The 22,042-nt window shown below is 57.1% G+C and overlaps 1 protein-coding gene across 3 annotated transcripts in view; it reads left to right on the plus strand.

Annotated features, from left to right (window-relative positions):
• The first annotated feature begins 2,623 nt into the window (after nt 1-2,623).
• The window catches only part of KCNC1 (potassium voltage-gated channel subfamily C member 1), a 120,828-nt gene continuing 101,409 nt past the window's right edge, over nt 2,624-22,042 (plus strand). For 2 of the 3 annotated variants that reach the window (XM_016920524.3, XM_063783886.1), the window contains exon 1: nt 3,219-4,400. In XM_016920524.3, the coding sequence (XP_016776013.1) occupies nt 3,831-4,400 (570 nt within the window). In that variant the 5' untranslated portion in view covers nt 3,219-3,830. Of the gene's footprint in view, nt 4,401-22,042 lie in introns of all 3 variants that reach the window. The other variant, XM_001172719.7, reaches the window with a different exon arrangement.

A 22,042-nucleotide genomic window follows, 5' to 3' on the forward strand; every position in this document is an offset into this window, starting at 1 on the left:
GAACAGCTACCCTCTCCTGCTGGGGAGGCTCCCATGTCTGAGTTTTCTCTGCTTACCTCTTGGGGGATTTTAGGGTGTAACGGGCTTTAGGGTGCAATGAATACCCTTTCACATTCTTTCTGCCTCCAACCCTGGCCTACCTCCCTCTTTCTAACACGTCGTCCAGAGCCCCTAATCACCCAACCTTCTGCCTACCAGGAGCCCCTTGTTTCTCTCTGTCTCTCTGTGCCCCCTCCCCCACTGCCTGGGTCACACTGCAGCCCCCTATTAGGACTCGCCATGGCGTAGTGATGGGGCCCTGCACTGATTCCCTAAAAAACCCTGGGTAAGTCCCTCCTCCTGACTTGGTCTCCATTAGGTGTTCCAGACTCCCACAGTCTCTGCCACTTGGGTTCTAGGATCCCAGCCTCTCTCCTAGCCTTTCTCAAATCATCTGGACCTTAGTGAGGATCTACTGTATTCTGGGCACTCTGGAGGGAAGCAAACAAGAAGCCCTGGAGGAGCTGATGGTCCTTTTATGGAGATCAGATGAGCTATGGAGAAGATCAGGAGCCATACTCTGATCCCGTGTGGTTCTGCAGGCGAAGAGAGAGGTGAAGTCCTGGAACCCTATGGCTAGCAGAATCCCAGAAGATTCTTGGGTGAGAAGAGGGGCTGGACATCTGGCTAGAAAGAAAGGAAGGTTTGGAGAGGCTGCTTTCTTGTCTCTCCCCATCTTGATTTCTCCCAGCTGTGTGTGTGTGTGTGTGTGCGTGTGTGTGTGTGTGTGTGTGTATGTGTCTGCCTCTGTGTCCACCTTTTTCTCTTCCTTCTGGATTCTCCATTTCTATTTCATCTTCTACCAATGTTGGGACAGAATTTCCTGAGAACCCATGTCCTGGGGATCTGAATATGGGCCAGGATGGGCCACACCAGGCCGGGCCACACCAGGCCAGGCTTCCTTGTGGTTAGGAGATGGGGACTCACACTGGTCAGGGTGAAAGGGACACTCAAAATCACTCTCATCCCTGCATTACTCTGAGATTGAAGGGGAAACAGCTCCTATTTAGAGGAATCACACAGATCAATATCTGGAGGGAGGAGGTGCCATGCAGGCCCCAAAATCCAACCCTCTCTTTGTCTCTGCCCAACTCTGCCCATTTCTGACTTAATTTAGCCTCTCTGTCTCTCCCCTTGTCCTATTCCCATCTGTCAATCCTTGCCCTGCCCCTCTCCACCCCTTCAAGCCTTTTACCCACCACACACAGATTTTCCTGTGGCTAGATTGGGATTCCCCTGGCCAAGTAAGGAGAGCGATGTCTGTGGCACAGCTTTGTCCCCAGGCTCACAACAGCATCTGTGGGTCAGGGTAGAGGGACAGCTGTCTGCACAGTTAGAAAGTGCCAGCAGTAATAAGAGCCTCATATCTTCTTAATTAAATCGCCCTTTGCCCAGGCATCCTGTGTTCGATTGGGTTGAGCTGGGATCAATAAGCCTCTTTTCCAGCCCAGCCACCCCTGGAGCCGGGCCTGACCTCCCCAGTCCTGCCTAGGCCCACCTGGCCACCTCTCCAGAAGGCTGGGAGCTTCTCAAGGCCAGAGGCTGGGTCTGATTCATCTCTTGTGTCCTTGTGCCTGGGACGGATCCTGAAACAAGTAAGGAGTAAAGGAGTGATTGCTTTACTGAGTAAACCAAGGCACTAGCAGCAGGCATGGGCCAGGAAGGCTTTGAGGTTCAAACTGGAACTCCCACCCCCAGGACCAACTGTGAAGATGGAGGAATCATAGCAAGCAGCAGCTCCCACCCAGCTCCCAGACATAACACCAGCTTATCACCCAGGGCAGTTGAAGCCCTAGGAAGTGCGGGGTGGGGGTGTCAGTGCTCAGGGAAACTACGAGCAGTTGCTGCTTCTGATCTCTGAGGGCAGAAAGCCCTTTTCATAAGGGGTCTCCACCTAGGGATCCAGGGTTAGTGTGGGAGAGTCCGTGAGCTTGGATGGATGTGGCACTCATGGGAGACTCCCTCTGTCTGAAGCTATAAAGGGCCCAGGGTCAGTAAGGAGTCCAAAGGGGTTAATAGGGGTCCAGGATTGATTGTTAGTGGAGGGCGTAGAGGATACCGTGGTGTGTGTGTGTGTGTGTGTGTGTGTGTTGGGGTTCATGCAAGACATTACTCATGGAAGGAACATGGGGCCTCCAGGTTCCGGGAGAAGGGTCGGTATTAAAGGATTCCTTGGAGCGGTCAGCACTGGTCCGGGCCAGGGTGTCTCTGATGACAAAACTCCGGGAGAGCTTTGTCTCACCAGGGATCAGATGGTCCCTGGTTTGGAAGGCAAGGGGAGGGTGCCAACGCCCTTCTCACCTCAGTCTGACCCGGGGGCGCGGGCCCAGACGTCTCTCGGAGCCCCCGCCCCTGGAGTGGCGTTCCCCGAGGGCGGACCGTGGGCGGGTCCCCCGGGAGCAGCAGGAGCGGCGCGGGGCGGGCGCCCCCAGCGCCGAGGTTGAGGGAGGCCGGGCTCGGTGCGGGGCTGGGAGGGGGGCGCGGAATCAGGGCTTTTTAGGACCCAGCGCGGCGCCTTCCTCCGGGGGCGAGTGCGGCTGCGCGCGCCGTGTGCCCGTGTCCGGAGAGCGGCGGGCTGGACGCGGACCGCGCGAACGAGCAGGCGACGGGCGAGCAGCAAGCGGAGCAGCAGCCCGGGCGGCAGCAGCGTCGCGGCGGCGGCGGCAGCGGCCGCTCCGCTCCTCGCCTCACCGGCCTCGCTGGCCTCACCTCGCCGCGCCCGGACCCGCCACCCCCGCCTCCCCGCCCGACCTCCGCAGCCCCCGTCTCGGCCGGCAGCGCCCACCGCCTGCCCGAAGCGAGGAGCGGAGTGCGGGGCGCAGAGGCACCGGAGCCAGTGCCCGCCGGCCCCGCAAATCAAACCCAGCCAGGAGAACCCCCGCCTGGCCCCGCGCAGCTCCGCGACCGCCGGGAGCTGTCCCTTCAGCACCGCCGCGGGAGCCCGAGCGCAGCCCAGCGGAACCCCAGCTCGAGCCCGGGCTCACGGAGAGCAGCGCTCGGCGTTAGCCGCACGAGCAACACCCCGGGTGCCCCTGCCCAGGGGGCCCGCCATCTCCTCCAGGAGGCGGGGAGAAGGAACGAGGAGGGCGGGCGGGCAGGCGGGCCCGCCGCCGGGGGGAGCAGGCAGCCAAGCAAGGAGAGAGGGAGGGGGCCGGAGCCCGCCCTGCGTCCCGAGCTGCAGCCCGGCCACGCAGGGAAGAAGGCAGGCGGCATCCATCTCCCCCGCGCCGAGAGCGCGCCGCGGCGACCACCGCACAGAGGAGCGCGAATTTCCCGGCCCTGTCTCCTCCCCTCCCCCTCCTGGGGGCTGGCCTCTAGTCCGGCCCCGGGAGCGGCTGACCTTTCCCCCAAAAGCTTTGTGCCGATTTCTCCATTTTCCCGCGGAGATGGGGACGGGAGCCCGGCCCCCCAACCCTCTTTCCCCACCTCCCGGGGCTCGCTGCTGAGCCCGCCCCCCCTCCCTCTTTCCCCCTCCCTCCCTCCCTCCCTCCCTTTCTCCCTCCCTTCTTTCCTCCTCTGCCTCCTCCGCTGCCGGACCAGCTCCCTCCCACATCTGGCTCCTAGAGACCCCTGGGATCCCGCGCACATTCCCCTGGACCGGCACCCGACAGAAAGCGCCCGGAGAGGCTTGGCTCGCTCGTTGGGGTGGCCAGAGCCGCAGGCCTCTGTTCCCCCCGACGGCTGGGGGGAGGGGGGAAGAGGGCGCGCGCCCCCCTCCCCGGCGCCAACTCCCCCTGGCGGCCGCTCCCATGGGTGTCGCTGGGCCGCGCCATGCCTAAGGGGGCGCCGCGATGGGCCAAGGGGACGAGAGCGAGCGCATCGTGATCAACGTGGGCGGCACGCGCCACCAGACGTACCGCTCGACCCTGCGCACGCTGCCCGGCACGCGGCTCGCCTGGCTGGCGGAGCCCGACGCCCACAGCCACTTCGACTATGACCCGCGTGCTGACGAGTTCTTCTTCGACCGCCACCCCGGCGTCTTCGCGCACATCCTGAACTACTACCGCACGGGCAAGCTGCACTGCCCAGCCGACGTGTGCGGGCCGCTCTACGAGGAGGAGCTGGCCTTCTGGGGCATCGACGAGACCGACGTGGAGCCCTGCTGCTGGATGACGTACCGCCAGCACCGCGACGCCGAGGAGGCGCTGGACAGCTTCGGCGGCGCTCCTCTGGACAACAGCGCCGACGACGCGGACGCCGACGGCCCTGGCGACTCGGGCGACGGCGAGGACGAGCTGGAGATGACCAAGCGCCTGGCGCTCAGTGACTCCCCGGATGGCCGGCCTGGCGGCTTTTGGCGCCGCTGGCAGCCGCGCATCTGGGCGCTCTTCGAGGACCCGTACTCGTCCCGCTACGCGCGGGTAAGTGACAATTTACCCATCAGAAGAGCGGGGCGGGAAGGCAGCGTCCTGTGCCTCCCCGCGGGCAGGGGTGGACCGGAGAACTGGCGCCTAGGGAGTTCAGAATCGAAAGGGGGTGTGTGCGCATGTGTGCACGTACCAGGGTAAGAGAGGAAGGGTGTCTGCCGGGGTTCTGGTTTTCTATGTATGTCAGTCTGTGTGTTGCCAAGTTTAATATGTATGAGTATGAATGGGTGTGTTTGTGTGTATGAGTAGATTGTGTGTGCATATTTATGTAAGTGTGGTGGTGTGTATTTGGGTGGGTAAAGTGTGGAGTGGGAATGAGTGAGCATGTGTGTATGTTTGAGTGTGCATGAGCGCCTGCCCGTGAACATTTGTGTCTTTGCAGAGGTGCACTGTCAAAGTATGGACTGCTCTCGAGATTTCAGTGTGGGGAGGGAAGCTGGGAGCCCTTCCTCCTGTCCAGGTAAAGGCGCATCTGGAGCCAGCCATGGTCCCCCAAAAAGGCCTGAGGCCTGCTGGGCAGCTTGAGACAGCCGCCCCCTCCTCAGGGAGCAGCCTCCGGCGATTTTGAGGAGGTGGTCAAGAGGGCAGCTCCATGGCTAATCTCCGTGGCTTGGTAGTTGGTGGAGGGCTGGGCTGTAAGGTAGGGGTGGTCCCTCTGAGCCCCTGATCCTGAGATCACAGCCTGTCCTTCCTCCTTGTCGAAAGGGGAGGGTGTTGGAGTGGGTCACTGGGCTTATGCCAGTGCTTCCTCTGGGACATCCGGTGGTGGGGAGAGGGGGTCGGTCCTTAAGGGGGAACCTGCAAGGAGAAGGTGTGTGAGAGGTGGGCGTGTCTTCATGGGCCACTCCCCTTTAGCCATACCAGCTTGTTCCTAGGAAGAAAGGACACGCTGCTGCTGACCTTGGTCCCTCAGATGGCCTCTCTGGATCAGTTTCCTCATCTGTAAAATGGGGGAGGGGGCCTGGTGAACTCTTAAGGGCCTTGCTGCTGGACCATCAGTGACTGAGCCCAAAAAGAGGAACTGGTAGCAGCCACCCACCCTGGAAGAGACACTCCCAGCCTTCACTGGGCTCTGTCCTTAGAGGCCTAAAGAGAGACCCTAAGGCCTGTGGGGGAAGGGCAGAGTAGAGAATTTAAAGCAGAGCCCCTCCTGCATCCCTGAGCTGCCCTCACCCCCTACCAGGCAAAGCACTGCCTCTGCCCTGCTGTCTTTTACTCCGCATCTCTCCCCTCCTGCGCACTGGAGCCTGAGCCAGAGCCAGGGGTAGAGGGCTAGGGAGGGGTAGGAAGTTGCAGAGGAGAGTGGAGGGAGGAGACTTGGGGGGCCCTCAAGTGCCCTTGGGCAAAGAAAGTCTGTGTTTAGGCACAGACCTTGTAGATCTGTTAAATGAGATCAAAAACAGTATGGTATGTCGGGGCGGGCGGGGGGCAGGTAGCCGGTCAGTCTTATACCTTGAATTCTAGAACAACTGTGTTTATGGGGGGAGGCAATAGGGAGAGAGCCAGGCCCATGTTTTGCCACTGAGGACCCTCCCCAAGGTCACCCAGGGAGCTAGAGGCCAAGAAGGACTAGAACTCAATTCTCCTGGGACCCTATCCTCCCCTGGGCTGCCTACCAGCTCCTGCCTTTCCCCAGAGTGGACTGGGACCCTCAGAGGGCTTCCCTCCCCTTCCCTTTCCTGACAGAGGCCACCACAGCTAGAGGGTTATGTAACTGGAGGCTGTGGCTGAGCTGTGGGGAGGGGCTGGAGGAGGGGGATGGGAGGTTGAACTAGTGCATGTTGGGGTGGGGGTGGGCAGAGGCCTGGGTTACAGCAGCTGCCCATTCAGCCCACACTTGACCTTGGGCAGCATCTCCCCCACCAACTTTGGCCCCAGAAGCAAGGGGTAGGCTCAGTCTCCTGACTCCTAAGCAAGAGGCTGAGTCCCCCAGCCCCACCCTTTGCACTCAGTGTTGGGGCTCTGATCAGTGTCCTGAGTTTCAGGGCAGGCAGGGGGCAGTGGGGCATGTTCCAACCCCCTCCCCTGGCCCTCTCCTCCCACTGGACATTCCTAGGCTGCGGGTGGCCTTCACCCAAGGCAGACAAATGGGCCAGCTAGTGTGGTTTGAGGTTCTATTGGTGTGCAAAACCGTACAGAAAAGTCTTGAAAAAAATCTCTGAAGTGAATGCTCACTGAAGAGCGGACTCTGAGGGAAAAGCTGGGCGCCCGGTGGTCGGGGTGAGGCGGTACTGGGATAGGAGTGGGTGCTAGTGGGTGCTCCCTTCAGCCTGTCTGAGCCACCTTCTCTCCCCAGTGGCCTCAAAGGAAGGTTGTTGTCCCTTCCAGCTCCCTCGGGGAACAGTTGAGGACACTGAGGCCCGTAGGAGGAGGGACCTGCCCAAGGGTACTCGGGAGCTGAGGAGGGCAGAGCGGGATTAGAACCCCAGCTTCCTGCCGCCCGCCCGGCTGGCCTAGCTGCATTGCGCTGCCTCTCTGCGGCTCATCTGCGCACAGACCAGCCGCCTGCCCGCCCTCCTCCCCCTCTGTCTTTGCTCCGCCGCCTCTGCTGTCACCTTTGTTTACCCCTCCCCCACAGGGGGCCCCGAGACTCCTCACACCAGCCAGTCGGGACTTAAGTCGTTATTCTAGATCTAGGCCAGCATGTTGTGTGTGATATTGCATATGTGTGTGAAGGAAAGGCTGTATGTGTGAGACAGAGGCTCTTTGTAAGAGAGATTGTGTGTGAGTGTGAGAGACTTGTGTGTGTGAGAATAAATGTGAGACTCCGGGCGTGTGTGTGTGTGTGTGTGTGGTGAGACTGCGACTCTGTGCGAGCTTCCTGAGTCCTTGTGTCAGGGGTTGTGTGTGTGAGAGAGGCGGATTCTGTGTTTTGGATGGACTGTGCGTGTGTGAGAATGAGACTGTGTGGGAGAGAGTGTGTATAAGGAAGAGAGACTGCATGTGTAAGAGAGATGCTGTGTGTGAGGTTTGGAGAGTGCGTGAGAGTCGAGGTGAGTATGTCTGCGTGAGTGTGTGGCTGTGTGTGGCAAGTGTGAAACTGTATATGTGGAGCTCATGTGTGAGTCTGTGTGTGTGTGTGTGTGTACATGCGTGTACACATAAGGCAGGAGGCTGTGTGGGGTGAGGGTCCCTGTGTGTGACAGACTGTGTGTATGTGAAGGTGTGTGTAAGACAGACAATGTGTGTGAAATCCTGTGTGTGACAGTGTACGTGATGTGTGTGAGAACCCACGTGTGTGTCAGTGTGCTGTGTGTATGTGAGAGAGAGGTCCTGTGCATCCCGAGTGTGAGTGTGCTTGAGGAAGATGAGATTCCAGAGCTGCTTCCTGCCCACTGACTCGGTCTCTGGGACTCCGGAGTGGCCTAACTGAGGGCATTTCCTTTCCTCAATAGAGATGCTCTTCTGCCCAGGCCACTGTCAGTGTGTGGGACGGGTGGTGAGGTCACCTTTCCCTGAGGAGCTGCCACCTACCCTGGGCCTTGGTGCTGGCCCTGGAGATACGGGCTACATAGTCGGGGTGGGAGGGCCCATCTGAGTTCCTGAGGGGCAAGAGTGCCGGCTGCTGGCTGGGGCAGCTGCTCCCCTGGCCCCCTCTCCTGTGCTCTGGGCATCAGCCTGAGGGGATGAGGGGTCAGGGGATGAGCTGGGACAGGATGAGCTCCATGTGTGTTCTGGGGTGGGGGGTGGTGCCCCTGACACACACAAGACAATGATGATGATGGTACTGTTTGGAAAGGCTATGAAGGGATTTCCTGGGGCCATGAGAATAAGAACTGCCCCAGAGGAGGTGATGCTGGGGCAACCTTTGAGGGGCAGGGAGGAGTTAACCAGGTAGAGAGGGCAGGGGGGTCATAGAGGTGTGAGAGCAGGCAGGGGAGTGTTGGGGCTGACTGGCTTGAAACCTGCCCTCCTGTCTTCCTTGGGGGCCAGCTCAGGTCTGAGGCTCTTGGCTTTAGTCTCTGATTTGCATGTCATCATCAGGGACATTGTTGCGTCCCATCAGGGCCAATGGTGGTCCTTGTGCTGCAGGCCAGAGTGTCCTCTGTGTGTGTGTGTGTGTTTGTGTGTGTGTGTTAACGTCTGTTCCTGAGTCACTTGACCTTCCAAATGCCAAAGTAGTGCCAATGGCCCCCAAGCTGGGGAAGCCCCACCTCCATCCACCCAGCTGCCTGCCTCTCCTCTGACCCTTGTCCTGTGTCTGTCTCTCTGCCCTGTCACTGCCTCTTTGGAACTCGATAAAAACTGGCCTCCCCTCAGCTCCCAGGGAAGGAAATTTACCTGGTGGCGGGAAATAAAGCACCCAGCGAGAGGCTTCTGTTCCTCCCTTGGGTCCCAGCTGACACAGGGCTCTTGGAGTCGTGGCTTGGCATGCGGAGGGCTGGGGGACAGAGCTATTATCAGGGGATTCTAGGCAGTGCACCCCCTTGCCTCGGAGCCCACTCCCCCAGGCCAGGGCCCCACTTGGAGTCATGGTACCATATGAAGGAGACCCATGAACAGTGGAGAAGGGGCTGGGTATGTTCACCTCCCAGCCACCCCAAGGGCCTTCCACCACAGTGTGCCCCCCTGCTTCCCATGATCCTTGTATGGGGTCCTCAGGTCTTTGAATGGTTCCTCCAGCTCCCCCCGCCCCCCTCCCAGTAATGAAAATCATAAACCAAGCGCCTCCTGGTCAGAGCCCTGCAGCCCCTTCACCGCTAAATGGGAATAAAGTTAGAACCGTCCTCACGGGGTTGGAGTGAAGATAACTGAGGTAATGCTTGGACAGCCCCGAACCACAGGGCCTGGCATACAGTAAATGCTCAATAAATGTTGGCTACTATTATTACTACTGTTGGTTGTATTATCATTTCCCCTCCTGTAGACTCTCTCCTCTCCCTCCACCTCCATGTTCACCATCCTGGCTCAAGCCACCATGGTTCCCCTCAGGCCCACCTCCCCGGCAGCCCCCCAGCTGCTCTCCCACCTCCAGCCCCTGGCTGCTCCAGTTTAGCCTCCACCTGGCAACCACAGGGGTCTTTTCAACTCACAGGCCTGTCAGATCACCCGAGCCTGCTTAGAACCCTTCAGTGCTTCGCCAGCCCGTAGCCCATACTGTGGCCTCTCAGGCCCTGCCTTTCCCTCCAGTTTCCTCTGACCTGACTGTCTCCATCGCTTACCAAACCCCAACCACCCAGCCTCGTTTCAGCTTCTTGCACCTGCCAGGTTCCCCTGCCTCAGGGCCTTTGCACATACCCTGCCTTCTGGAGCACTCTTTCCTCTGGCTCACCCCTCTTTATCCCCCACACCCCACCTCAAACAGCAGCTCCTCAGTGATGCCTTCCCGGGCCCCTAGGCTGGGTTGGAGTCAGAACCAGGGCCCTTCCTGGGAGAGAAGCTCTCTGATTTCTAATAAAATGTTCATTAGCAGCCTTGTTTGATTTGGGCTCATCTCTCCTCTAGACTGTAAGCCTCTGGCATACTCTATAGAATAGGAGCTGTTATCATGACAGATGAGGAAGTTGAGGCCCAGAGAGGAGTGCTCTACCTGAGGCCCCTCGTGAGCGGGTTAGCTGAGGGCTGGCTCGGAAACTCGTATCTCCTGACTCCTGGCTCACAGGTGCTTTGTGTCACATCGCCTCAGAGCATTTGGAGTCTGTGCTCCTTGACTCTGAGCAGGAGGCCTGGCCTCTGCCAGAAGCTTTGGAGAGGATTGGCTGAAGTCTCTCAAGGAGGGAGGTGGTGGTTGTCTCAGAGGTGGGGGAGGGGGTTCAGTGGGGGCTCATTCCAGGGTCCACTGCCTGGGCTGAGGATCTCAAGGCCTCCACGACAGCTGAATATAATGCCTCTGGCTATTCTGAGCGGTCTCATGACCAGGGGATTCACTCTAGACCAAAAGGTCAGGGCCTTGAGCCACTGCCTCCCATCAGCTCTGGGGCCAGCCTGGCTACCACCCCAGCGTGAGCTCCCCTCTGCTAGGTGCAAGGTTAGAGGAAAAGGAGGGCCTGACAGGCTGCAGGGGTGCTTTGCTCTCCAGTCCTTATTCAGGGGAACCATTTAGGTGGTAGGGACCACTTCACATATGCATGGGACTATTGCAGGGAATGGGTGCTCCCAGGCTACCTCTAGTCAATATTTTCATTCAGTGAAAATAAACAGGCTCAGAGAGGGAAAGACACTTGCTCAAGACAACACAGGGAATCAGTGAGACTCAAACTCACAGCCTAGGCCTCTGGTCCCAGGGCCTGACCATCTGAATTTCTTTTGGCTCTCAGTTTTACAAGAACACCAAACCCCACCTGGGCGTGCTGTTCTTCTCTTATCTACTCCCATTAATTTCCTTCCTGGGGGAAGTGGAATACACAGATACCTGCATTCCAAGGACACGGCACAGCTGATTGAGACCTTCTCACGTCAGCCAACCCAGACTTGACCCAAATCCTTAGGATTCCCCAAGCAGGATTTTCCAGAACCCCCTTCCTTTCTTGAATCACGCAGTGTCAGACACTGTCTTAAGGACTTGATTTATATATCCTCATTTATTAATAATTCTCACAAGGCTCTCAAGGCTGCACTATACTATCACGCCAATGACACAGACAAGGCTGCAGAGGCTCAATGAAGTTAAGTAACTTACCCAAGGTCACTTAGCTCATGCGCGGTGGAGCCAGCAGTCAGACCTCAGTCTGTCTGACACTGGAGCTCTATCTCTAACTATTACACAGCACTGCCTCCTGTCCATGTTCCAGGGTTGGTGAGGCCTGTGGCTTGCTGTGCCCCAGGTTTGAATTTCCATCTGGGTCTCTCCCTCCCCACCATCCACTCTTTCCCAACAACCTGTCCAGAACCTGTCAGCAAGTTCTGGCCCCTGGGTAATGGCGGGTGAGGGCCCTGCCTGGCCAGGCCGTGGGCTAAGAGGGCGCTCTGTCAGTCCCAAGGAAGGTTTTGTGACAATGCCTCAATTGTCCCCCCACTCCCATCCATGCAGCCCCTGGGACTCCATATGGCCTAAAGTGAAATGCCAGGAGGATTGGGAGGATCAGAAGCTGCTTGTGCAGGGCGGCACATGGTGGGAACGCTGGCCGCCCCTCAGCTCGGCACTCCGAGGCCTTCTGCCTTGGAACCCAGCCACAGCTCCTGCGGCTCCCTTCCGCCAGCCTCCTCCCTGGTCCTCATTGGCAGCCCTTTAACCTCTGGGGTTTTGGTCATCTATTCCCCTCACTTCAGTGTCCTCCCTGCTTTTTGCTGAACGTGAAAATCCATCCCTCAAGGTTCCTCACACTTAGCCTGGCTGCTCCTGCCCTCGCTGACGTCATGTTTTTGGGAGTGAGGGGTATGCACTGGGCACTGAGTCATCCAGTTTGTGAGATGTGAGCTGGTGATGAGTAGGTCAGTTCTGGAGGCTGGGGGCTGGGGACAGGCGGGCCCTCAGGATTAGAGACCAGCCCCGGTGTGTGGAGAGATGAGGCCACAGGCAAGACCCAGGTTGTAGGCATCAGACACCTGGATTAGAGAGGAATCTAGCCAGGCTGTGAAACCAGCTGGGCTACCTTGAGCAAGTCCTGTCGCCCCTTCATCCTGCAGTTTTTCCACCTGTAAAATACAGAGGTCGTGCTAACTGACGGCTAAGGCTCTTCCCAACTCTGACATTCTGGGAGTCCAAGAATTCTACGCTTCAGCTTCCCAGAGGAGCTGGGGGAACCAAGCCAGTCCTCCCCTATTTCTCCTTCTCTCTCCCAGCCCAGCTCCTCCCCAGGGCACGTGTGAGCAATCCTGGCAAAGGTCCTGGCCTGGAGCAGGCAGGAGCCCAGCAGGAAGGGGTCTAAAAAGCTTCCTACATTCATTCAGCCTGCCTCATCCTGTCCTCACTCATTCATTCGAGGCATAGTGATCGCATCCCTGCCTGACGGGCTCCCCCAGCCCTCCGGCAGGCACAGACCTGGGGGGATCACCTCTTTTGGGGGTGCTTGCTCAGGCCTATGGACAGCACCCGTTGCCCGCTTCTCCAGGCCCTTCTCTTCGCTTCCTGCCCTTAGGGAGCTGCAGAAAGGCCCACTTGGAGCTCCTGTGTGCCAGGCTGTGGGGTCTGGAGCAGGGGCAGTGGGGCCAACTTCTATGGTGTAGGGCTGCTGTGGGGAAGGGTGCAGGGGATGGGTGCTGTGCTGGAGGGGCCAGGGCTAGGTAGGGGTGTTTGCGATGGCTGCTATGGGGGATGGAGGGGTGGCTGCTGGAGGACTCCCACCCATGCCTGACCCTCAGAATTACCTGGGATGCTTAAAGTTCATACTCCTGGGAAACTCGATTCTTAGATCAGGGAGGGGGAGAATGTTCCCTTCACCCCTCAGCACAGCTGAGGCCACTGCTGAGTGAGGGTACATCGCTGCACTGGGGCCTGAGAGGTGTGGGCTCCTTCCATTCAAGGTGTGGCCCTCTGACCAACAGCAACACCATAAGGACACTTGTTAGACGTGAAGCCTTTCAGGCCTCACCCCAGCCCTGAAACCGATTCAGAATCTGCATTTTCACTCCCCAGATGATTCATGCACGGTGGAGTCTGAGAAGTGCTGATGCAGGCAGCGGCTCCAGTCGAGGGCCAGCCTCAGGACACAGAGGGCTGGATGGGCGTGTGTGGGTTGGCAGAGTGTCACAAGCAAGCCGCTCCTTCCTGAGGCTGAGGCTTCGATGGCAGGGGGACTGGGCCTGGGGTGAGGCCCCATCACAGCCATGGCAACCGCATCCATCTGGTGGCTCCCACTGGTAGACCTTGGGAGTCATCCTGGACTCCTCTCTCTCTCAGACATCAACCAACCCTGTTGTCTTCATGTTTCAAGTACACTCGGAATCTGAGTGCATCGCACCCCTCCACAGCTACCCCCCCGTGGAAGCCCCTGCCCTCTCTTGCCTGAGTTCTTCTCTCAGCCCCAGCTGCCCCGCCCTTCTCTCAGGGCAGCCAGGGCCGGCCTGGCAAAGTGCTATCGGACCAAGTCAGCCCTCCGCTCCATCTCACGCTGGGGTCTGGGCTTCCTCAGAGGATGCAGGCTCCACTTGAGTGCCCCACACCCAGCATCTCCCTCTGCTGTCTGCTTCTCTCTCCCTCCCTCCCCCAGCCTCCATGGCTTTCCTCCCCAGCGCTGCCTATGCTTCTGCCTCAAGACCTGCGCTGCGCTGGTCCCTCCACCTGGCATGCTTTTCCCTTGGGTATCAGCTCTCACACCCCCTCCAGGTCTATACTCAGACATCAGCCCAGATGACACTTCTCCGGCCCCTTCCCCACTTCGTGCTTTGCTCTTTTCTCCTTGGCATTAACCACCATCTAATGTACTATATAGTTTACTTGTTTGCCTTGTTTATTGTCTGTTTCCCCACTAGACTGTACAGTCCATGAGGGCAGGGATTTTTGTCTCTTTTTCCAATTGCTCTGTCTCTAGAAGCTAGAGTAGGGCCTGGTACATAGTGGGTGCTAAATAGATATTTACTGAAAGAAAGAATAAGCAAGTAGGGTTCAAGGCCGAGGGAAGACATGGGCACCCTGCATTTGAACCTGTTCCTAGCTAAGCCTTCCTTTCTGGCCTCACGTGGGAGCACAATCCCTCCATCCCCTGAGCCTGGAGCAGCAAATAACAGGCAAAGGCTGGGGCAGCGCTAGTAGGGGGTCTAAACCCCAATCCAGGCAGGGGCCCACCTGCTGGTGTCACCACCCAGGCCCAGATGAAGCTCTTCACAGCTTAACCCTCTGTCTTTTCGAACTTCTTCTCTGCGCTGCATCAACCCACCCACCATCCACAACCACAGCTTTGAGGTCACGAAACTGTTTTCCAAAACCAAGATGCACAAGTTCCTACATCCCACTTGGTCCAGCCTGACCCCCGAGTCTGACTTCTCCTGGACTCCGTTCCTCCCAAAGGCCAGCCAGGCTCTTTTCCTACCTCTCCTTCCCCATCTCCTTCCATGTCCACCTCCTTCCCTTCCCTGTCCCCTCCTTGTCCCCTTTCCTCTGTAGCTGTGCTTGTGGAAAGTTCTAGGCATTAGTCACTGGCTTTCAAAATGGACTTCTCTCCTCCAAAGTCTAGGATGGTTTCTGTCCCAAATCCCCTGCTTTGGGCCTCCTTCTGCATTCAGTAGAAAGTGTATGGGCTTTGCATCTCCCCACTCCCCACTGCTTCCTGGCTACACAATTTTGGGAATATGACCTGGAGCCCCTTTCTCTGCTAAGAGCATAGCCCCTTGAACCATCAGGCCTTCGATCGAATCCCAGCCCCACTACCTTCCAGCTGTGTGACCTTGGATAAGTCTCCTAACCTGTCTGTGCCTCAAAAGAGGGATATTAATAGCACCTGATTCATAGGGAAGTTGGGAGGATCCAATGTGTTAAGCACTTAGCCCAGAACCCAGAACATAGTAAGTGCTTAATTGTTGTGCATTCCATCATCTTTTTACCAGCTCTCGGCCCTGCAAGATTCAAATCGTCACCCGTTACCCACCTGTTTCCTTCTTTTAGCTCCTGACTCTACTGTCAAATGCTTCTCCTAGGTATCACCTCACCTACCGTGGCCCCTGGGGCCCCTTCTTCCAGTCTGTCTACCAGGGGCAGACTTCAGAGGTGTCACCCTGGGAGGCAGGCATGGATTCTTGCTTGGTTCTCCTGAGCTCCCTGTGTGTCCTGGGCAGGTCACAACCCCTGTGAGCCTCGGTCTCCTCATCTGTGGTTATGGGCCGCTTGTCCCTGCTCTTCCTCCATCCCCAGGTGTGGCAGGGTATAAAGGGGAGGATGATGGAACTTCCGCCTGCCAGGGGAGAGGGAGGGAGGGCCGCTGACATCAGGCCTTGGTTGGGAGCCAAGCACAGGGACCTCAGATGCCGACAAGTGTGCCAGTGTGGTAGGGCTGGCGGGTGGAGGCCATGCATCACAGCTCAGATCATTGGAATGTCTCTTCTTTAAAGGGGCTGCTCTGCTCTGGCACAGGGAGGAGCCTGGGGGCTAGGGCTGGGGGCTCCTGTTGGGTGCCCATGGGCGGTGCCCACTCTGAAGCTGGGCTGCTCTGCCAGGCCGACGCCAGCCTGGGTGGGGACGAGCTAATATTAGCTGGGGCAGCCCCAGACAGCTGAGCTCAGGGGGGCTCAGGAGCCAGCCTCGCTGGGTCAGGCTCAGATGCTGCCTCAATGTGAGCCATGGCAGCAAAATGAAGCTCTCTCTCAAGCCTCTGCAGGGTGTCGGATGCCCCTTCCACCCTGGCCAGCCCAAGCCCTTCCCTGTTGGCCTGGCAGCCTGGCTCTGGCACCCCTGCCCACAATGCCACTCACCTCACCTCTTCCTTCCCCAGTGCAACACAGAAAGCTCACAGCTCCTCTCCCCACACTCCCGCTTTGCACATAAACACAGTCCGTGAGCCATTTCCCTGCCAGGGGCTGCTGTCAGCACCAATTCATCCATCCAGCCAACAAATATTTATTGAGCATCTACTATGTGACAGGTGCTGCTCAAGAAGCTGAGAATAGGGCAAAGAACAAAACCACCCAAAATCCCTGCCCTCAAGTTCTTATATTCTAGCTGGGCAGGATATGACAGAGGCAGGAGCCCAGGGCGCACTGGAGTGGGCAGTTTTAACTCGTGCGGCAGGGAAAGCGTCACTGTGAGCACAGGTCATATTTCAGCAAAGATTGAAGGAGGTGAGGAAGGAGGCCACAGGACATCTGGGCAGCAGAGGAAGTGAGATGTGCAAAAACCCTGAGCAGCTGTGTGCCCAGGGTTCAAGGCGCAGCGAGGAGGCGTATCTGGAGCTGGGCTCGGAGTCAAAGGACAGTGGTATATCAGAAGGGGTGGTGCTCCTTCCACACAGACAGAAAGATGGAGGAATGTACTCTGGGGACTCCAAAGAAGGGAGGCTAGGAGGGGGATGACAGTTGAAAAATTACCTACTGGGTGCAATGTCCAATATTTGAGAGATGGGCACGCTAGGGGCCCCCATACCCACCATTATGCATGTAACGTCCATTTAACAAACAAGCACATGTACCCCTTAAATCTAAAATAAAATAATTTTAAAAAGAAAGAAAAATCCACCCCTAAATCATGCAAAGAAAGAGTCGAGCTACCCAGAACCCCACTGGCTCCTGACAGTGGGGTCTGCTCTTGACAGGGCCTGCCCCGTGGGTTCCCTGAGTGTTCCAGCCCAGGGCTCAGTTCTCATTGCCCTCTGCTCCCCTCCTGCAGCCACAGGGGCCTGCACAGGGTGGGCCTGCGTGGAGGGGGCTCCTGCTTCTGCATGGAGGGCCGTAATGAGGGGCCTCTGGCCTCTTCCTGAAGGTCTGTGGTGCCCAGCAGGAGATGGTGGGTCCCATACACGGTTGCCATCATGCTGGGGGACAAGCAGTTCTCTGAGCTGGGTGTGGGGCTGGAGAGAAGTTGGTGAGGGAGACAGAGGGTCGGGGGCCCTGCCGGGGAGAGACCATGTGAGCTCTTTCCAGTCACACAGGCCTCCATGGTGCTCACAGGGTTCTCACTGCAGGTGTGCCGGGAGAAGATGGCTAGTGGCATGGGCACAGGCCACACTGGAGCCAGACTGCCAGGGCCCAATTCTGGGTCTGCTAGTTCTTAGCTGTGTGATCTTAGTAAGTCTCAGTCACCTCAGCTGTAAAGAGGGGATAACGAGAGTCCCTACTTCAAAGGGCTGCTGTGAGAAGGCAATAAGTCACAGAAGGCCCTCTGGCTCACTGCACTGCGCGCATTGGTGTGCACGTGATGCCCACGATCACTCACACCTCCTGCAGATAAGGCATCTTTGTGGGATGCTCTGCAGACACTCGCCTCACCCCACCTGGGAGGAGAATATGAATCTAATACCTGACAAGGGGGCTACCATACCTGGGGAGGCTTCGATGGGGACCCAGCCTTGCCAGGTGGCTCCCTGGGGACCTTCTCTGCCCACATAGGTGGTGGGGCAGAAGAACATGACTTCCTTGGGCCTCATCACCAGAGCAGGCCAGTGAACACACCTCAGGCCACAGCCACCCGCCAGGGCCAGTGTCTCGCCACTTAGAGATGAATGTTTGATGCTCAGCCTCAGGGGCTCTCTGAGCAGCAGTGAGGAACACAGCCACCTGCTGGGCCACCTGGAGTGAGCTGGAGCCCTGGGCTAAGGGGAGAGGGCTGGGCCCTGTAAACCCACGTGTGTGGCTGTCATCTGCTGAGGGTCAGTCCTATGCAGTGAGCTCCCTGCAAGCTGCCGTGGGTCCTTCTGCCCTGACCCCTGTTCAGCCCCAACACCTGGAGTATGGTCTTGCCTTTTCGGGCTCAGCTTCTTCATCTATAAAGTGTGCATAATGGCATCACCAGCTTCTCAGCGGTGTTAGGAGAATCCGTCAGACCAGAGGCAGAAAGAGCATTAGGGAGAAAATGAAGTTCTGAGTGCCACGTGCAGGAAGAGGCCACCATCTCAAGTGCAAGGGGAGTGTAGGGAGGGGACAGGCTAAAGGAGAGTGCACAGGCCTTTGGGCCTGGCCAGGCCTGGGTTCTGATCCTTCCTCTGCCTCAGTGTGGACTCGGGCAGGTGGTGTCTGGCTGAGCCTCAGTTTCCTTGTGTGTAAAATTGGATGATAGTTTGTATTTCACAGGCTGTGGTGGGTCTCAGAGGGGCAAAGCCCCCAGCACCGTGCCTGGCACATGGGAGACACTCGCCAAGGGCTGGATCTGGTGACCTGGGGTGCCATTGTCAGCAGGTCCTGGGTTTGGATTTTCCTGGGTATAAGGAGGCCCTGGCTGAGCCACAGAGGCAGGGAGGGAGGCTGTAGAAGCCTCAGCCAGTTGCCCACAACCTCAGGGCCAGGAGCCACCATCACCAATGATATATTTAGAGTCACAAAGGTCAGAAATACCAGGCGCTGGCTTCCCTTCTAGGCGGCAGGAATCGTGTCTCCCGAGGCCTGGCTGTCACCAAGCAGATATTTTTTCCTGTCTGGCAGTCTGAGGATTGGAGTAAAAGCCTGGAATGTAGGAATCACAGTGGTTTGTGCTGGCTTACTGAGACTTTCCATGTCCCCAGCCCTTTCCAAAGCCTGTGGTGTGATCCTTGGGAGCCCCACCTGCCCTGCTATTCCAGATCACCCTGGGCCCCAATGTGCATCATCCATTCCCAACGTGCTCCGGCTCCCTGCCCTTCTGCCTTTGCTTATTCCGTTGCCTCCACTGAGAATGCCCACTCCTCCTCCTCTGCATTTCTGAAATGGATGCTTCCTGCTAGGCCGGCTCTGATGGCTCTTCCTTTAGGGAGCCTTTCCCGATACCCTCTACCTCCTGGAAGAGCCTGCTCTGCCCTTCATGCTTCCAGAAAACCTTTCCTGTCTGACTTGAGGCCCTTGATCCACTGACTATCATTCTGTGTCTCTCAGACTCAACCACAACCTCTTGGAGGACAAGGGTCAGATTAGGCAATAGTAGTGCCTGTTACATAATAGGGAATCAATCGATCTTTGCTAAAGCTATGTGCCCCTGTGAGGTGGAAGGGTTAGGTAGTATACCCCTCTTACTGATGAGGGAAAAATGGCTCCCGGAGAGAATCATTTATTTGTCCAAGACCATCCAGAAGAGAGCAAGTGGTAGAAGGATTAGATCCCAGGTCTTCTTTTGAAAATAAATCAAGAAGGTCAGCTAGAGCCATGCCAGTGTTCCTTCTGGCTCTGGGATGCTGTGGTTCTATGGTTAAAAATGAGGTAGTGGGAGAGACCGACGAGTGATGGACGAATGGATGAAAGAATGGATAAAAAGATGGATATGTGGATGGATACAGGTGAATGGATGGAAGGAGGGACATATGGATGGAAGGAGACACAGCTGGGTGACTCAGTGGATGGGTAAACAAATGGCTGAGAAGGATGGATGGAGGACCATGGATATGCTTCTCCTTGCGTGCCTTCAAAGCAGAAGTCCCACCTCTCACAGGATGAACACATCCTGGACGATGGGACTTGGAAGCATGGACTTCAGGGTAGTAGACAGGGTGGAGTGGCCCAGTACATGTGTGCAGAAAGTGGGATTGCCAGATGCAGGAGGTGGGGTGGTTTGTGGAGTGAGAGAGCTGGGAGCTGGGGACAGAGACTGGGCTGAGGGACTGGCCCACTCTCAAAGGTGAGAGTCCCTGATGGCAGAGAACCAGGACCAGGCTGGAAAGAAGTTCCAGGCAGAGTCATGTGGCCGGCAAGCCCTCAGGACCTGTGGTTTTCCAGACCTGCCTCTGGCCGAAGCCTGAAGGGCAGTCAGTGAGTGGGGGATTGCCCTTTGAACCCTAGGCTGTGGGAGAGAGTCTGTGGTTTCAGTCTGCTCCGGAGTAGGGAAGTCTCTCTTCCTCCTCAGGTCCCCAGCCTTGGTGAGTGAGAACCTCTGATAGCTCAGGCAGGATGTGTTCAAGGAGGCAGTGCAGCTTCACCAGCTGCAGAGAAGGTGCTGAGGAGGGGTCCCTCCTGAGGCCGCAGAAGACCCTGGCTTAGGTACACCAGGATCGACCATCTTCCCACTGCTTTTTGCTATCAACCCCCAGGTGTTAGCCATGAAGTCCAAGGCTTTAGTTCTAATTGCTTGTGGACCAGTGAAGGGACCACAGGCATAGGTGGCCAATGTTGAGCTTGGTGGAGCCTGGATGCTTAGATGCTTCTGGCCTGGAGCAGATTCTTCCAGCTGGAGCTAAGTCTCTCCATTTGCACAAGGCACAGCACTGTGAGCTCCAGGCTCCCTCCAAAGCCCTGATCTAGCATTCCCCAGCACCAAGCTGCACCCCCCACACATATACACTGGCCCGGCGATCTCCCTGGGAAACCAGGTCCCAATGAGAGTGGCTGGTGTACCGCTAACTGCTCATTACAGTCACGGCTGCAGCTAAGTATAGCTCCAGCACACACAAGACTAAGACAACAAGGGAACGTCTTCCCATAAAAAAGCTCCACATGCAAACACACAGACATCTGCACACACAGGCTCCCCACCCTCGTGCAAGCTCATGGCCTTGCACACACATGAATGCATACTTGCACCAATGCAAAGCTTTATCATTTATTTACTCAGTCATTCAATAAATGTTTGTCAGGGGGCCAGTAGAGTGGTTAAGTGCATGTGTTCTGGAGTCAGACAAAATCGGGTTTCAAATTCTACCTCCCTCACTTCCCGGTTGTATGACCATGGACAACTTAACCTCTCTGAGCCTCAGTTTCCTTCTTTATAAAATTGGGGTGGTGGCCACATTGTGGACCAGTGGTGTAAAGGTAAATGAGATGGGGGCATGTCAGAGCACTTAGAATAGGCCTGGCTCAGAATGTGTCAGTACGTGGTAGCTGCCTTCATCATTACTGTTGAGTACCTACTGTGTGCCCAGTTCTGCACTCTTATTTCTGGAGATGGTTGTGAAAAGTAGTGCCTGGTGCATAATAGGCATTCAGTAAATATTTGATGATGGAATGAATGAACAAATGAATGAAAGCTGCATAGATGGGTGGCTGAAGGTCCTCAGAGCTTTCTTCTTTCAGGAGGAATTCACCCTCCGTTGACTTGCATGCAGGCTGTGTCTCCGATAAGATCTAGATGTTCTTGTGGGTAACACAGGGATTCCAGAGATAGAACAGGAACCCGAAGGTGTCTGGGCCACCCCTCATTTTGCAGATGGGGAAACGGCAGTGCAGAGAGGCAGCAAGGAGCAGGCATTGTCCCATGCCAGTCAGCAGTCAGTGGCCGGAGCCCAGGGCTGCCACCTTGAGCCATCCTAGCACAGTGGCCTAGCATAGCAGGTGGTGCCTGGTCAAGCTGCAGCCCCTGAGCCCCAGGCAGCTGGAGTCTGGAGCCTGGAGAATGCTCAGGCTACAGTCCTGGTCCCGGCTTGGACAGCCACAGGAATCATGCAGTCACACATCAGTCAGATCCCTGGCTGGGCTGTCAGTCAGGCTGGGGCCTCTGGCTGGCACTAGGCAGGGTTCCATCTGCCAGGGAAGGGGCTTGGGTCTAGCCTGGGTACAAAACAATCTTCAGGATTTGAAGGTCCTGTCATCGTTCCCGACCTTTGAATAAACCAGCCGCTAAACTGCCTGGGCCATCTCCTCCCATTGCGCCTCTTCAAAAAGAAATTGACATTTCCTGGTGCTTTTTTAAGCCCAGGCTGGCTGGGCCAGGCCCCGGCGCGGGGGGTGGGGAGGGGGCGGGTGGCAATGGGAGTCACACAGCCTGAGTCTCTCCTCACCTTGAGTGATCTCAAGACGCTGGGAATAGACATGGTCTCATCTCCTCACCATGTGTCCCAGATTCCAATTCCGATGCCCAGATTCCAGATTCGCCACTCCAGTGCCCGCATCCAGGTTTTGAATTCCACAATCCAGTGCCAGTTCTGCCCCGTAGACAGGACTCAGGCTGTTGGACTACGTCATGAGCGCCTTCAGCTGGCCTGTCTGCTGGGAGGGAAGGATGTATCTGCCCTCTCTCTGGAAAGGAACTCTGTGACCTTGTGCGCACTCTCCATGAATGACATGCGTCACTCATGTTCATGGCTGGTGGGGATTCAGGCCTTTGTTCACTGATTGTGCCCATTGTCAAGGAGATGAAAGTGATTGTGCCTGCTGCCAGTGTAGACATGAGTCTGCTTTCAATGAATGCACTCATTGCCAGTGTAGATACGGATCTGCTC

The sequence above is a fragment of the Pan troglodytes genome, chromosome 9 (assembly GCF_028858775.2).
Source record: "Pan troglodytes isolate AG18354 chromosome 9, NHGRI_mPanTro3-v2.0_pri, whole genome shotgun sequence".
NCBI classification, from domain to species: domain Eukaryota; kingdom Metazoa; phylum Chordata; class Mammalia; order Primates; family Hominidae; genus Pan; species Pan troglodytes.